At 34.5% G+C, this 16,944-nt stretch overlaps 1 protein-coding gene across 8 annotated transcripts; it reads right to left on the bottom strand.

Moving 5' to 3' along the window:
* Window positions 1-7,764: 7,764 nt before the first annotated feature.
* Window positions 7,765-12,208, bottom strand: LOC111886869 (inactive poly [ADP-ribose] polymerase RCD1-like). Of its 8 annotated transcripts, none has more exons than XM_052764528.1 (8): window positions 11,858-12,208; window positions 10,871-10,987; window positions 9,224-10,241; window positions 8,646-8,887; window positions 8,495-8,580; window positions 8,247-8,417; window positions 8,076-8,171; window positions 7,765-8,003 (listed from the first exon to the last, which is right to left on the bottom strand). In XM_052764528.1, exons 2-8 carry the CDS (start codon window positions 10,953-10,955, stop codon window positions 7,950-7,952), a joined length of 1,752 nt encoding a protein of 583 aa, XP_052620488.1. In that variant the 5' UTR covers window positions 10,956-10,987; window positions 11,858-12,208; the 3' UTR covers window positions 7,765-7,949. The 8 variants fall into 8 exon arrangements, with proteins under 8 accessions (XP_052620488.1, XP_052620489.1, XP_052620490.1 ...); XM_052764529.1 differs by having other exon boundaries at window positions 10,871-10,982; XM_052764530.1 differs by having other exon boundaries at window positions 10,871-10,948.
* Window positions 12,209-16,944: the final 4,736 nt, after the last annotated feature.

Here is a 16,944-nt window from a genome sequence, read left to right as displayed (position 1 = left end):
CTTGAACCTCGAATACTTAATTTTTCTTTAACCTTTATGCAAATATATCACTCAGAAACCAACCATCGGTCAATGTTGACAACAGTTTTGGAAAGTAGATGTCGACGGCGAATTTGCTGAGAAAGATTTGGCCACTTGGAGTGTTTTGGTCCAGCTTAAAGGTTATCTTGGAGCGGTGTCCAAGTCTGTGCATTTTCCTTGAGCAATAAGGAAAGTAAACAAGGAAAGTTTAAATGGTAACAATTTAGGAATCTAGTTATATTCTAATGTGTTTGTTTTAGTATATAATGAGATAGGATCCATTATTTTGTACTCAGAGAGTTACGTTAAGAGATTGAAGATTTGGAGTTATGTTTCTTCAATAAAGTCAAATGTGTGTTTTGGCATTCATGTGTCTTTTGTTATCTTTTCTTTACAAACCAAGCTTCCAATACGGGTGGCGCTATGCATATATGACCTCCAACATGTTCAAAAGTGACACATGTATATGAGAGAAACAAAATAAGAGTAAATCTAAATGAACAATAAGGCCAAAATGAGTAAATCATGAAACAAGCTTATGGCCTCGAGAACCTACAAATAATGCTAAACAAAACAAAACAAATCTGAGAGTAAGTCAATGTGTGCAAGAGAACATATAATAGTAAAGATGAAAACAAATAAGGGAGTTAGGCTACTTATCTGCAAATAATATTAAGCTTTCAAACCCTTTTATCTGAGATCATGTTCTCTGAAAGTACAAGTTCATCCATGTCAAGCTTCACAGTTCCTGCTAGAACGTTCTCTCCTTTTAGGGATGAGGGAGTCATTCCATCCCAACCCACTGAACCTACTATCATATCAATTTTTGTCTCTTCTTTTTCTTCATCTTTCCCAACCCACAACACACGAAAATCTTATCTTTCTCAACCTACTCAACCCACTCAATTAAAAAAAATATAAAACAACTAAGGTACAAGTTTTAAAACACATGGTATAAGAGAAATGATGTAACGACCCAATTTTTCACGTCCAAAAATTTCATTTTTGATTAAGTGATTTGCAAAATATTTATAACATAATATCAACTGATCATATCATTTCATAAAAACATGTCTCGTGTCTGAAAACCGAATCGTAAAAACATAATAATGTCAGAGTACAAATCCCAGAATAACTCATAATGCGGAAAACAATGTGTGTGTATGATGTGTCGCTACCACACCAGCTCATTCCCCTTAGCTGAAGAGGCAGGGGCGGATCCAAGGGGATCCCGGGGTAGCTCGGGATACTCCTCAAATTTTTTTCGGTAGTGTAATTTTTGTTTACGTATCCCTCAAAAAAAATCGATATAGTGTATATATACGCATCCATCCACTTATAAACACAAACAAACAATTGTTCTACTGGTTAAGGTGTTGGCTTATTCAAGCAAAGGTCTCGAGTTCAATTCTTGCTTCTTACATATTCTTTGTTTATTTTTGTTTTATTTTCCTAGCTATTCTATCCCACATCGCTAAAAACGTGTAAACTCGGTCATTTTTTTATATTATATAAACTTGTTATGCTCATGCTTTATTTGATATCTACTTTGAGTCCCACATCGATTCAAGTATCAAAATATACTTCAACTTCATGTTTATATAACAAGACTTGAGGTTAGCTAAGGATTCGATTAAGATTTTGTAACATCCGGGCTCCCAGGTATCTTATTTTATGCTTTAATATTGAGTTTTTGGAGAGAGACTCGGCGAGTAGGCGCTCAGACTCGTCGAGTAAGAGTGCGGATGGTCAAACTGATTTAATGGCGGACTCGGCGAGTCCATTCGTAGACTTGGCAAGTCCACACTGTTTAATGAAACCCTAATCCCCAGGGTTTGAGACCTATTTAAAGGGGCTTATAGCCACCATTTGCGGCTACCAGACCCCTGAGAGGAACCTTAAGAGATCCAGAGTGTTTGTGAGGAAGAAAAGGTCATTTTTGATCTTTGTATGGGTATTTTTGCAAGAAGAAGGTGGCCAAGGCAATAGGGATCTAAAGAGGGCGATATTCTGTGGATTTCAGAGGCTAGGAACTTCATTTTGAGGTATATATTTCAATCCTTATTCAGTTTGGTGTTAATCCTTGAGAGTTAGGGTTTCTAGCCCCTTTAGAGCATGGAATGTGGTGCAATTGGTCCCTTCTTGTGTTGAGACTTTGGATCTGGATCCAAAGTGGTCCAGAGACCTTAACTCCTCGATCTTTATGAGTGTTATTGGGAGATAAGAGCTTGGGATGGCATATTGGGTCCATTTCTTCAAATAGAGCCATTAGGTCTTTGCACGGGCATCAAGATCCAAACTTTATGTGTTTATTTTGCTTAAGGAGGCCAGATCTATGGGTTAGAGGAACGGATCTAACCTCAGAAGGTCATTTGAGTTTGAGCATGGCTTGAACTCGCCGAGTTCAAGAGCAGACTCGGCGAGTAAGATGGGTTTTCCCCATAAATCACACAGATGGTAACTCGCTGAATTGGGGAAGTGACTCAGTGAGTCATTTGGGATTTTGAGGACGTGAGTTCATGGCTGAACTCACCGAGTCACAATAGTGCACTCGGCGAGTCTGGTCAAAAGGTTGACCGTTGACTTTTGTTGACTTTTAGGGTTTGGTCAACTTGAGAGTATTTGAGCCTTAAGAGGGGTAAAATGGTCTTTTACCCTCTTGAGAGTGCTAAGAGAGGGAATGGTCTAGCCTTGGGAAATGTGTTGATGCCGAGTGTTTATTTTCGTATGATTAGGCGGAGGCTAGATCCTATTTCACGGAGACCAAGATTTCCGAGTTACCGAGTTACACGAGGTGAGTCTTATCACTATACGTTACCTAGAGTGGTAGTTATGTGTTGACCAGAGGGTCTTATGTGCTATGTATGTGATTATGTGTTATGTGATATATGTATGTTATATGATTGTACAGACCGGACCGGAGGGTCCAACGAGCTACGGAACTGGAGGGTCCAACGAGCTACGGGACTGGAGGGTCCCGCTGAGACGCATCGAACGGAGGGTCGTACAGTAGCCTCGAGTGGCGTATGTGTTGTATGTGGTATTTTGGGGAACTCACTAAGCATTTATGCTTACAGTTGTTGTGTTATGTGTTTTAGGTACTAGCGAGGACCGTGGAAAGGCGCCGGCGTGAACGTACCCACAGAGGAGAGATTTGATTTGTGATCTTGGGATATGTGTGATTTGATAACTATTGTGGAATACTTTTTGAGAATGTTTTATATTTAAAAAATTGGTTGTTGAAAAATGAAAATGTTGTTTTAAAAATCGCGTCGTTACAGATTTGGGTTTAAAACCGAAACCGAACCCGGGAAACCCAAGTACCCCAGGAAAAAAATTAGGTTACCCTAAAAAAAATTGGGATACCCATTTACTTTGATCCTGGCTCCGCCATTGTGAATAGGTACCTGAAACCAAAACTACAAAATATAAGCACGAAGCTTAATAAGTTCCCCCATCGTACCACATACCATACAATCACATAACATACATATTGCCGGGCAATTCTGGGGTGCTCGACCTACCCGGTACGGCCATTCTGGGGTGCCGACATACCCATGCCGACCTACCCGTGCGGCCATTCTGGGGTGCCGACCTACCCATGCGACCATTCTGGGGTGACGTCCTACCCATGCGGCCATTCTAGGGTGTTGTCCTACCCGTGTCAAGCCATTCTGGGGTGCTGACCTGCCCGTCGGTCCTAATAACCGACCCTCGGGGACTATTCCACCCCTTTTTGGTACTATCACATATATCATAACATAAACATATTATCAGACATATTTGAGGTTTCCGAACTACCCTTCGGTCCTAACAACCGAACTTGGGGACTATTCCCCTCCTACTACCACTATCACATAGAAAATATCATGCCAGCATATAAACATATCATCACATATTGTCAGACATATCTGGGGTGTCTGACCTACCCTTCGGTCCTAACAACCGAGTTCTAATACTATCACATATAACATATCATGCCAGCATATAACATATCAGGTAGTAGCAAACCTAGATGATATCACAAAGACAATCATCTAACATACAACTCCTACTGGTGGGTCGGCATTGTGGCCGTAGACCCACCGCTACTGGAAGGTAACTCACCTCGTAGTTGTTGAACTGTGCGGGAATCCTCTGACTGCTGCCACTGCTGCTCCGAAAATCCTCCGGCTATAATTCCCACAAAACACTTAGTCATACACTGCTAACTATTCTTAGGGTAAAATGACCATTTTACCCCTGACCAAGTCAAAGTCAAAGTCAACTTCCAGCTGACCTGACTCGCCGAGTTAGCTCGCCAACTCGCCGAGTCCCTATCCCTTTACTCGTCCTCATCCATGACCCTACTCGTCGAGTTGGGCCGTCGAACATCACATGAAAACTCATCCGACTCGCCGAGTTGATGAACAACTTGTCGAGTTCACCTTCATCCGATGAACAAGTTTTGTCCTCGACTCGCCGAGTTGATGAACAACTCGTCGAGTTCTTCTTCATCCTTAAGAAGATTGCCTTGGACTCGCTGAGTCTGCTCATGCACTCGCCGAGTCTTATGAATTTCTAGAACAATGGATTAGTCCAAAACATTGGGTCACTCCCCGGGACTCCCTAAAACCTTTCCACACTCAACTGGGTCCTTTTGACCCTCACTGAATGGGACAAAAACCTAGGACTCGTGCGAGTCCAAGAATGGACTCGTCGAGTCGGTCACATCCCTTCACTAGAACTTCGATTTCTGATGTACAATCCTTGATCAAAAGATAGATCTATGCTTCTACAATCGATCTAGCACGTAAAGTTACAATCTTTACGTGCTTACATGGGACTTTGAGCTCAAAAGGTCCTAAAACAAGCTCTTACAATGCATGGGGACTTTCTTTGAGTGCAAGAGCCACTCCTTTCTGCCTTGAAACCCCTCTTAGGACCTAGATCTGAAACATCAGCCCCCAACCATGCTTGCAAACATGGTTGGTGACCAAAATGGCTTAGAAAAGCCCTAAAACTCCACAAAATGGGATCTATCTAAAGAGCAAACAAGGTATAGACTTTATACCTTCTGAAGACTGCAAATGATGTTCAAAATCGGATCCCTCAAGCCTCCTCTTGATCCTTCAAGCTTTTCCTTCCTTCCTTGGATCACAAAATCACCAAAATCACTCCAAATGCCTTAGATTGCTTTAATAACGGCTAGGGTTTGCTATAGGGGTCTTCTGGGAGCAAATGGGACGAAGGAGGCCGAGTTAAGGTGTTTAAATAGGGTGCAAACCCTCGGATTAGGGTTTTTGTCCAAACAGGACCTACTCGTCGAGCCCGGGACTCGACTCGTCGTGTCCACAACTTAAACTTCGCGTCTCATCCCGCTTCAACTCGGCAAGTTGGTTCTTCAATTCACCGAGTCCAAGGCCAAAATGCAAAATATTTGAAAGAAGAGAATACGTACCAAGAACCAGGTGCTACAAATGAGATAGAGAAAGTAGAGAGAGATGATGGTGTGGGTTAGTGAAACCAATTAAACAACTCATTGAAGAGAGAGTGGTACCGACAGTAACTCTATTGCTAATTAAGATTCTACCTTGATTGTTTTGTATTTTTTTTTAATTGAATGGGTTGAGTGAGTTGAAAAAGATAAAAAAAAAAATGAAAGAGAAAAACTGATGTGGCAATGGGTTCAGTGGGTTGGGAGGGAATGACTCTCTCCTCCCTTACTATCAATCATCATCGGCGTTACTCTTTTTACCATCGTTGATACTAGCCTTCTTTAAATATGTTCATACCACCTCAATCGTTTTTTCCTAAACTTTTTTTAAACATCAAGGATTGTGGACATAGCTATTGGCTAATTTAAACAATAAACTTACATGATTTTTTAAGTTATAAAACTTACTAAATTCTTATTATCACATTTTTTTTTCCAACTACTAGTGTATAAACTATGATTTATTTTGGATATTCACCCCAATTACCATATTTTCCAAACCAATATCACATAATAACCACAATTTTGTGAGAAAAAAAATAACCATCTTGTTTGAAAAATCTATCAGTTTTTTAATACCATTAAAAAAATTAACTGGTTTTCTAGACATAAAATTTGTTCTATTAAAATTGATTTTGTAGAAGTTCCGAACATCTTTAACTTTTCTGAACTTAGTGAGATTTCTTTTTTTTTTCTTTGACATAAAGCATTATCAAAATTTATTTTTTCTGATTTTTCAAAATGTATCCTTATTTGCAGAACTACCTTTGTGGCAAAGGTAGGAACATGTACAAAAATTAAATATTTCATGTCTATTTAAGCATATTGTTTTATGTGATATTGGATGCACATTCCAAAAGTCCAGATTTCTTATAATAACATAAAATAGTTTATGTAATGTAAAGGTGTAGAATTTTATACCGTTGTTTCCAAATTTTTCGGTTGAATTATATCAAGATATTTCATTGGTTAACACAATTTGTCACAAGGGAGTTGCATGCCAAAGACGTGCACTACACAGTCTAGAAGAACGACTCCAAGAGCGAGTGAAATTGTGTCTTAACGACAGAATTGTCTGAAATACAATCTTGTGGGCATAAAATGATCATCAAATAAAGAGATACAGTTTAATCAACAAATACTCCACAATAACTAAAATGCGAACTACAAAAATTGACTCCGAATGGAAGAGTTCTTCACGAGTATGTTCTTACATATCATTTGGTATACGATTGCAAAAATATTAGAAATGTCAAAAGAAAAAAGAAAAAAAAATTGGTTAACCGACTTAAAACTTTTGAATGGTAGAAGAGATAACAAAGTTACAAAAGATTTACGAATTTGTACCTATTAGTTAATTTGATGACAACTTGAGTGAAAATTTATCGGAAATAAATCTTTCATGCGACTTTTCATCATCCAAGAAGTTGTTCATTCCTGAATTTTTTTAAAAATTGTTATCAAAGAAGCACATGTTCTTTATAAGGAAACCATTGTAAAAAAATATGCATTTGGGATACACACGCAAAAGATTAGTCTCTCGGTCGATGAACACTCACGTGAAGGATTGGTCTCCAACACACTTTCACCTGAGTGATCCTAAATAAATAAATAAATAAATAATAATGTTTTTTTGGAGCATCTTCTAGGACGGATAGGATGATCACGTGAGCTTCAAGACAGTGTGAGGGTGGGATGACTCGTGAAAAAATGTTTTACTCTTGCTATTTCTGGTCTCCATTTCTTTTAGTTTAATGATCACTCGAATACAAACAGAGGAATAATAGAAAGATACGACTCTATTTAGTAACAGGTTCTTCAAATTGTCAACATGATCATGCTAATATGGTCATAATTTCCAAATTGGGAACAGGTTCTTCTATTTTGAATGAACTTTTAATGAAAATCTACTAACATATGCATACATTTTTCAAAATCATGATGCCATTAGTCTCTCACATAATTTAAATAGGGGACCCCATATTATCATTTTCAAAACAATAATACATTTCTAAAATTTATAATTTTCAACATGGTGGTATATATTATTAGCATATGGTTTACATAGATTGATAAAAATTCAATTCATTATTATCAACAGATCACTAACAATATCCCTTTTTTTTGGGTTATATATTAATTTTACTCGGAAACAATGCAACTTTAAACATGTTAACACAAGACATGTAAACATTGGCATTGTTCATGCTTCTATTTACATGGTGTTACTAAAAAATAATAAATAAAGTGAAAACCAAACAAGAAAATAAGCACCAATCCATGTTTTACTAACACATGATACCTTTAAAGTAGGTAAACAACAATCCAAAAACACCAACATATATCATTATCATTAGAGTTTATAAAATGAAAACTACTAGAACAAAAAACATCATCCCAACATATATAAATAAAAGACATCAAAAGGGAAACAAGTTTTTATTAACCTGTTTCAAACTTCTTGCCCATCTTTAACTTCTGACACACTTCCCGAATTCGAAACATTCTACACAAAAATTTTTAAATAAAAAAGGTCAATGGTCAAACCAGATAAGATGAAAAGTCAAGTCAATCAAACCTTGCATTGGAGGCTGGATATCGTTGACCTCAATATCTGATCCCCAACAACCGATCTAAGCTTCTTAATAAACTCTTCTCGACTCATTTTTTTCGCCTAAATATATTCACCACCAAAATAGATTTTAAACACTTTCTTTTGTATAAAAAGTTTAAAAAATACAAAACATACCCTAAAAGATTCATACAAAATATGCACCAATCTCATATGATCAGGTTCAACTTTAGCAGAAACTGCTTCAAACAACATAGAAAATGGCATCCATGGTGATTTAGGATCTTTAGCTGTGCTTGAACCAACACTAGGAATAGGAACCTTCTCCTGAGGTGGGAAGTTTTTCCCCTGAAAATAATAATTTATAATTCAAATTGAAACTTTTTACATGAATGATTAAAAAATAACAGGATAAAGAAACTTACTGGTGTACTCGAAGAGGTATTATGTTGATCATGAGTTGTAGTGACTCTTGACATATCAAGCCTACTTTCTTCAACAACAGCATTCCCTAAAAGAAAAAAGAAAAAAGTTGTTAAAAAATTGTGATAAAAAAGGGGGTGAAGTGAAAGCTACCTTTGAGAGTTGGAGGCATCTTGAAAGCAACTGTACATTCAGGGAAGATGTGTGTGTTGACATCCATGTTCCAGATTATATAAGAATTTGGATTCTGTGAATCATCAACTCCAGTATCAAAACATGGATCACTCGCATGAAACTGTTTTGATCCAATTTCAACAACTTCTGAATTCCCCAAAATCACACGACATAAAACCATATGTTTTACCCCATTTTCGTCAACATCACATAACATAGCACTGTAAAAAATATATATTTAAACAAAGCTCATAACTAATCAAATAGCAAATTACATTTTCGGTCCCTGTGTATAGCCGGTTTTGGCAATTTTGGTCCTTCTTTGAGGTTTTTGTAACATTTTTTGCCTGTTCCAGAAAAATGACTATTTTTGGGACCAAATTACAAATATCACAGACCAAAAAATAGTCATTTATTTGAAACAGGGAACAAAAAGTTACAAGAACTTCAAAAGAGGACCAAATTTGAAAAAAATCAGCTAACTCAGGGACCAGAAGTGTAATAATCTTAACCAAGTGAAAGCTAACAAGCAAGAAAGTTGTGATCTTTATTGAAACCTTTTGTGGGCAGATTGAACAGCTGCCAGGTGGACACCATAACCATAAGGCCCAAGCTTTGGCCCATTGTGAGCATAAAACAGAACGCCAGATGGCGCATCCCCATTGGCTACACACCAAGCATACACCACATTTGCCTTTCCACGAAGCTTTTGTGTGATTTCAACCTGTGTCTGAAAAAGCTTCTGTCTTGCTTCCATGAAACTTCCGGAACATTTCTTGACATCAAAAATGTCAACTTTCAAATCTTGACCAATCCCCGTCACAAACATGTTTCTAGCCGTTTCAACATCGACATTCCCACAGATCGTTTCAGAAATCGGGGATGCGTACTCATCACTCTTTTGAGGGGCATTTTCGTCATTTACACCTTGACCTTCCTGGTCAACCTTGATCCTCTTCACGTTTGACTCGTCCATGCATTCCTCAAACTTATTGTTAAGCTCAATCTCCAAATGCAACTTAATTTCAGGAGCCACAGAAGACGACTCAGCAAGATCCACATCATCATGATTCCCGTGACAGGTGGAATGAGATTCCGGAAAGACGCAATTACCCCCGTCATCAATCCAAGCAATCGGCTTTTGGGCCCCGGTTTTCAAATCAATCTGAATCATGTACAAAATCTGTAACATGAAATGACTCCCATTAACCTTCACTTCAATTGCAGCCTTCTTAGAACGAAAATCGTCTTTGACCAAGTCAATGACTTCTTGTGAAAAGTCAACCCATTGACCATCTTGGGAATACAGTAGACGTTGTGGTAGTCCACTCTTGATGAAATTTGAGTAGTTTTTGAGCAAAGTTTTTCTTGAACAGGATCCACATTTGTTTTTGCATTCAGTTGATCTTTTCCTCTTTCCAAGCTTTTGAATTGTGGGCCTAAAAGTCAAAGACTTGCTGTTGACTATTTGGGTTTTGAATTGATTTTGGGTTCCTATTTTCCTTTTTGAATCAAGAATCACTCTTCGACCATTTGCTGAGACTTTCACTATCTTTGATGCCATGTTGTTGTTATCTACACAAGGTTAATCCTATTTACACTGGTCAACCTAAAAGTCAACTAATTTGTACATTCTACTAAAACTAGGTGATGAAGAAATTGCATGTCCTGCAAAATGAGGTCAGAAATAAAAAAAAACATGTAAACAATTTAAGGGTGTGTAGAATTTTAGAAAAACATCGTATGAACAAAATGTGTTGAAAACATATCTATTGTATAGGCATTCATAAACAGTTATTTGTTTCTTTATTTTTATTGGATTAATTTTCTTGATCTTCTTCATTATTGATCTTTATGTTCTTCAACCACCTCTAACACCACCATCTGCCACCACTAACACAACCTTTTTTACAACCTTTAGCACCATTTAAACATAAATCGTGAATATAAAACCAAGAGGTGAGATCAAGAAAACAAAAACTTTGAGAAAACAAAACTCAATGGATTTAGTATGGTCAAATATACATTAGAGTACATGGTTGAAAATCAAAATAGTATTTGAAAAATGTATGGTTTAAATAGCTACTTCAAGAAATACATATAACTATTTGACAAACATAAAAAAAAAATAACTTTAAAACTACAAAAGAAAAATAAAAAATAAAAAAAGGGGAAGAGATAAACAAAACCTATTGAAATCATACCATGTTTAGAAATCATCTCCACTTCCTTATTATGCCGCCATCTCCCTACCATTGCTTGATGTCGACAAATTCCTAATACTATCATAATAGTAATTACACCTCTAATCAAATACTACACTAAAACATATATCTTTCATCAGAAATCAAAGCTAAGAAAATACACACATTTCAAATTATCAGTTCAGCGTTATGTTTCTATCAAGAATGTACTTGATATAAACTCATGCATACTTGCATACACATTCAAAAAAGAGTGCACGTTTGAACAAATAAGCTACATTTTATCTTCAAAACCCACAAGACTTATTTTCATTCTGCAAAGATAAGGGGATAAATGCATATACCAAGAAGTAAATTTGAAAAACCTTTTGAAAAAATATGATTACAAAAATATTTTTCATTACAAGTTAGAGGTTTGTATCCTGCTGAGTTTGGCACATGATTCAGTTGCTTCTCAGTCAAGTATACCTCTTCTCCAAAGAAAACCCTTTCCAAAAAACAGAAACTCATGAGCTGCCAAAAGAAGCTCTAAACATGCAGTTTAGAGTCTCATATGATGATTTTTATCAAGCATGTTAAGTATATGTCCTTTTTCTCATACATTTGTGAACCCACACTTGTTTATTTTCAAAAGATCAAGAAATATAGAGACAAAAACCTAGAAATAAGAGTTTGATGACGACAAAATCGCTAGACAATTTCAAATTTTACAAAATCTCAAATCATACGCTTTGATCAAAATCAAAAAAGATGATCTGCATACAGCTGATAAACGGACATACTTCGAATTCAAATAAACTTTTGTCATCGGACCTCAAAAATCTCAGATTGACCTTAAAACTATTTTAGTTCCGATGAAAATGAAAAAAAGGTACTTTTGCATAAATCAAAGAGCACACCAACAAATCCATTCAAATACTACCAAAAAGCAAAAAATTAACACCGATCCACCTAAAGCCCCAGAAACAAACACGAATATAAACTTACCCTTGTAAAGAACAGAAAATTAACTATATAGCCTGGGGTAAAATCACCAAATTTAGATAGGATTTGATGAGCAGATCAATCAATTGATAGATCGATCGGTGTTTATTCCAGTCGCCGTCTCTGAAGGGCTCAAAAATGTTGGGTTTTGGGCAAAAGAGGAAGAGACGGCGACGTTATAGAGGCGATGACTTTGGCGTTCATAGAGAGATTTTTATATATGGGTGTGAATTGGTTGAAAGATTTTTGCTTGGCGAAAAAGAAAATATGAGAGAGATTAAAGGTCGGCGAGATTCGTAATGGGGTTTCTAAGAAGGGGGAGATGGGGGAGGAAGGAACGTATGATATCACATGGAGTCTAGGGTTAAAGATAAGCTTGAAAGTCAAATCGGAAGGATAATTTTGTCCTCTTCGGATACAACTTTTTTATTCCATTATAAAATAATTAATATTAAAATATTAAATATAATTATTTAGGTTCAACACCATATAAATTAAATTGAACTTTGGGTTCGATTTTAGGTTAAGAAGATGGTTTCATTTATAATTCGGCGTGATCACTAGAGCATCGAGAGGGCCTTTCTTTATAACACAAACCATCAAGACCTTACTTATTGGGATATTTGTGTTCACTAAAACTGAAATATCGGTAATAAGGTTGCATATATCATTCCATAATTAAATAAAATCAAAAACATAATAAAAGTTAATAGATATACAGAATGTATAATGACTGACTATATCTTAAATTACGTGTAAAATACTTGTGGTTGTTTTGTTCGTTGATGAAAGACAAGAATAGTAACAAGATAGATCGCTCCAGATGTATAGTGTCAAAATGTTGGGCTAACCAATGATAAATGAATCTCGTGCATCATGAGAAGTAACATAACCTACTCGTGGTTGTTTTGTTCGTTGATGAAAGACAAGAATAGTAACAAGATAGATCGCTCCAGATGTATAGTGTCAAAATGTTGGGCTAACCAATGATAAATGAATCTCGTGCATCATGAGAAGTAACATAACCTACTCGTGGTTGTTTTGTTCGTTGATGAAAGACAAGAATAGTAACAAGATAGATCGCTCCAGACGTATAGTGTCAAAATGTTGGGCTAACCAATGATAAATGAATCTCGTGCATCAGGAGAAGTAACATAACCTAGCAGTATGTTAACTTGATATGTGGCGTTCAACCTTACTACTACACCTACATGTTGTTTCCTCCGACTTAAACTAATAATATCATGGATAAAAGCATAGGAACCCTGAGAGATCGACTATCATTTACACAACCATTTCAATCAACAAATTTTTTCACATTTGAAAATTAAAAATACAAATTTGTAATAACAAGCATATGTCTCCCCATGCCCTTAAGATTAAAGGGATAATATGTTTCATCCTAAAACAATGTTGTTTTGAGAAATTTTATAATTGAAAAAAATATGGTGGATATGTGTTGTTGACTTTCTAAACTAATCGTTCCTTGCTCATGAACAAATATAAGAGAATGTAATTGAAGAAATAAATGTAATCTAACAATTTTTTTGTGTATTTGCAATAGATGTTCTAATATATTTCTTAATATGTTTAATGTTTAAATTAGCAAATCAAAATCCTAACATAGTTCTTTCTAGGGCTATCAAATATGTACCACGGAGAACCAACCAACATCTTACCAACCGAACCAAGAAAATTGGTTACCAATATATTTGGTAGCTAATATGTTTGGTTGGTAGTACCGTACCAATTTAGTAAACTTGGTACAGTAATGGTATTAAATTTTAATTACCACGGTATTACCGTACCAACCAATTTATATATATATATATATATATATATATATATATATATATATATATATATATATATAAACGAAATCGTATTTTTATATGTCTAAGTGTTTACTATTTATGATTTTAAAAAGTATGATATTAGACATTAGACTTACTCAATAGTTATTACCACATTAGATTAAAAACTAAAAAGTTACTTATTACATTTATTAGTAACTATAATAGTTAATTTACTACTTTATATTACTAGATGAGAAAAGTGTCTCGTATCATTACTAGTATTTAACTATTGCAATTGAAAATTAAAACAAAGTTGGTAATATATTATTACCAATGTGTACCAACCAAACAAGTTGGTACCAAATATAGTTAGTACGGTACTGGTAGCAAAAAATTTATACAAACTATAGTTGGTACGGTACACGGTTTGAGTAAAAATCAATTGGTACCGTACCATGTTCAGCTCTAGTTCTTTCCATATCAATAAGAAAATCACATATTTTTCTATTTAGATCATATATTTCATCGATATTCAATACGTATTAATAAATATAATGTAACTAATTAGGAATTAAGTTTTTGTAGAAAAAAAAATTAAATAAACGTAACTATAAACGTTAATTTTGAGATGTTTTGGTTCCGACTGTAGCATGATAAATTATTAGATGTAAATGCTAACTTGGATGAGTTTTCTTTTGTTGGGATGTTTTTCTATTTATACGACGCATCTGATCTAAGATTTTACGTGAAATTTTTTAAGTAAATAAGATTTTATATTTAGATTAAAGGGATAATATGTTTCTATCATAAAACAATGTTGTGTTTTGAGAAATTTTATAATTGAAAGATATATGGTGGATGTGTGTTATTGACTTTCTAAACTAATCGTTGCTCGTGAACAAGTAGGATAGAATGTAACTGAAGAAATAAATGTAATCTATAGCATTTTTGTGTATCTGCAATAGATGTTTTAAATATATTTCTTAATAATTTTAATGTTTAAATTAGCAAATCAAAATCTTAACATGGTTCTTTCCATATCAGTAAGAAAATCACATATTTTTTTATTTAGATCATATATTTCCTCAATATTCAATATATATTGATAAATATACTGTAACTAATTGGGAATTAAGTTTTTATAGAAAATATTTGTTAAATAAATGTAACTATGCATGTTAATTTTGATGTTTTGGTTCCGATAAATTATTAGATGTAAATGCTAATTTGGATGAGTTTTTTTTTTGTTGAGATGTTTTTCTATTTATGCAACGCATCTGATCTAAGATTTTACGTGAAATTTTTTAAGTAAATAAGATTCTATATTTAGGATTGACCAATATTGATATAATATGTTTCATGGAGGATTGTTAATGATTTAGGTTATATAGAAGTAAAAGAAGTACATATATTAAGGTGTTATTTTGTAATTTTAGATAAAAAAAAAAAGTAATATTATTTTAGAATTATAGTTAGATAAATAAGGTATTTTAGAGGGGAGGGGGGGGGGGGGGGAATAAAAGAAAGATTTAACCTTGTAGATTCACGTTCAACATCTAATGATGAAGTTTAAAAGGAACTAGGTGTGAGACCGTATATTATACGGGTTGATTAAAACAAAATGTTAATATAAATGATTAAATGGAAAATTTATTTGAATTTGAAATTTGAGATAACTGAAAATTATGAGAAAAAAAACATGCAAAAAATAAATAAATTAAAATTACGTGTTTAGTTATCAAATTTGTGTACTAAACAGGTAAATTATAACAAAATGCTAAACACAAAGGTTTAAATTGTAAATTTATTTGAAATTGAAATTAAAATTTAGAATTTGAAATTTGAAATTAATAGTCATTATGGTAGGTTTAATTTATGGAAGTTATATTAATGATATATTGGAAATAAAAAAATGAAGTAAATGACAAGTGGAAAATAAATATATCTCAAAATTATGACAAAATGACATGTGGTCAATTGAATGAAAAAATGAAATGTGGCAAAACCATTCCTATTTATTAGGGTAGATTTGTTCTTGTAAATCTAAAGAAAGTGATTTGTGTTATAGATAATTGTTTTATGGTTTATATTGTATTATTGTTGTTGTTATGTTACTTATGCTAGCAACAACTTATGTATTTACTTTTAATGGTTATATGAGTAATGGATATTATGTCGGTACAAGATGGTGCGCATGCACTTAAGCAGTAACAACACATATATTTATAGAGTATGTGAAAATAAATTTCTTAAAAATGTGTGACACTTCTTATTTAATTAATAAATATTAGTTTATAACGATAGCATAATAAACAAATAAAACATTTAACATTTATATAAAACCAAGCTCCATTCTACAACTTTATTACATACACTTCTAACTTTGTGTAGAAACATAATTTATAGTGTAAATGGAATACACTAAAATCATGGAATTGTTTGAATTGGAATCGTTATTGTTATAGATACTTTTCGGTATTTATGATCGTAGATCATATTCTTAGGTACGTCAAGAAGTTAAAAATGTTTGAAGAATTCATTATGCCTAAGGCCCTGTTTGTTTTACCTTTTACTGTGCTAATTATGAGGTTGTCTCTTATTTGGTCCAGTAAGAGTGATTGATACCAACACTTTTAGCCTTATATCGGGTCCTAAAGCCTTTTATCCAATCCTTTAAAAAAGATATTGACCGAATAAGTTAACAACTATTTCCTCTTTTAAGCCTAAGGATACATCGCTTCTACCTTCCATCATTTTCTGCCTCAGTTGCTTCGACCTCCACCAGTGCCTTCATCCACCATCTGTCAATGCTTCCTCCACCATATAAGTTGTCCATCCCTGCAACTCCATCGTTTTCTACCATGTATGTATTTTTAGATGCCAATGTTAGTATATAGCATATTATGTGTAGCCTATAGTTCGCCATTTGTATTCGAACCTTGTGCCTTGTATATATTGTTATATATTGTACGTATCGAGGAATGAGAATCATATAGTGATTTCTAATCAATGATATGGTATCAAACCTTCTCTCCTAAAAAAAGTCTACTTTCTAAAAATCATTATTCTCTTATTCCTCAAGTTGTCGAAAGTCTTCATCAACCCAAAAAAAAACCTTGTCTTATTTCCTATTCTCGGCTCCATAACAGGATTGTAGCACCACCACACTGAGTTTTTTGTGTAACCAACATCAAGTTCATGTCCCTTTTCTTCTTGACTCCAAGAGGTTGAGCTGCGATTCTTGGCGTGAACTATTCATCATTCATCATGAATCTTACAGTGCTCTTGATCACA

The sequence above is a fragment of the Lactuca sativa genome, chromosome 6, assembly GCF_002870075.4.
Source record: "Lactuca sativa cultivar Salinas chromosome 6, Lsat_Salinas_v11, whole genome shotgun sequence".
NCBI lineage: Eukaryota > Viridiplantae > Streptophyta > Magnoliopsida > Asterales > Asteraceae > Lactuca > Lactuca sativa.
This window is presented reverse-complemented; position numbering and strand designations above follow the sequence as displayed.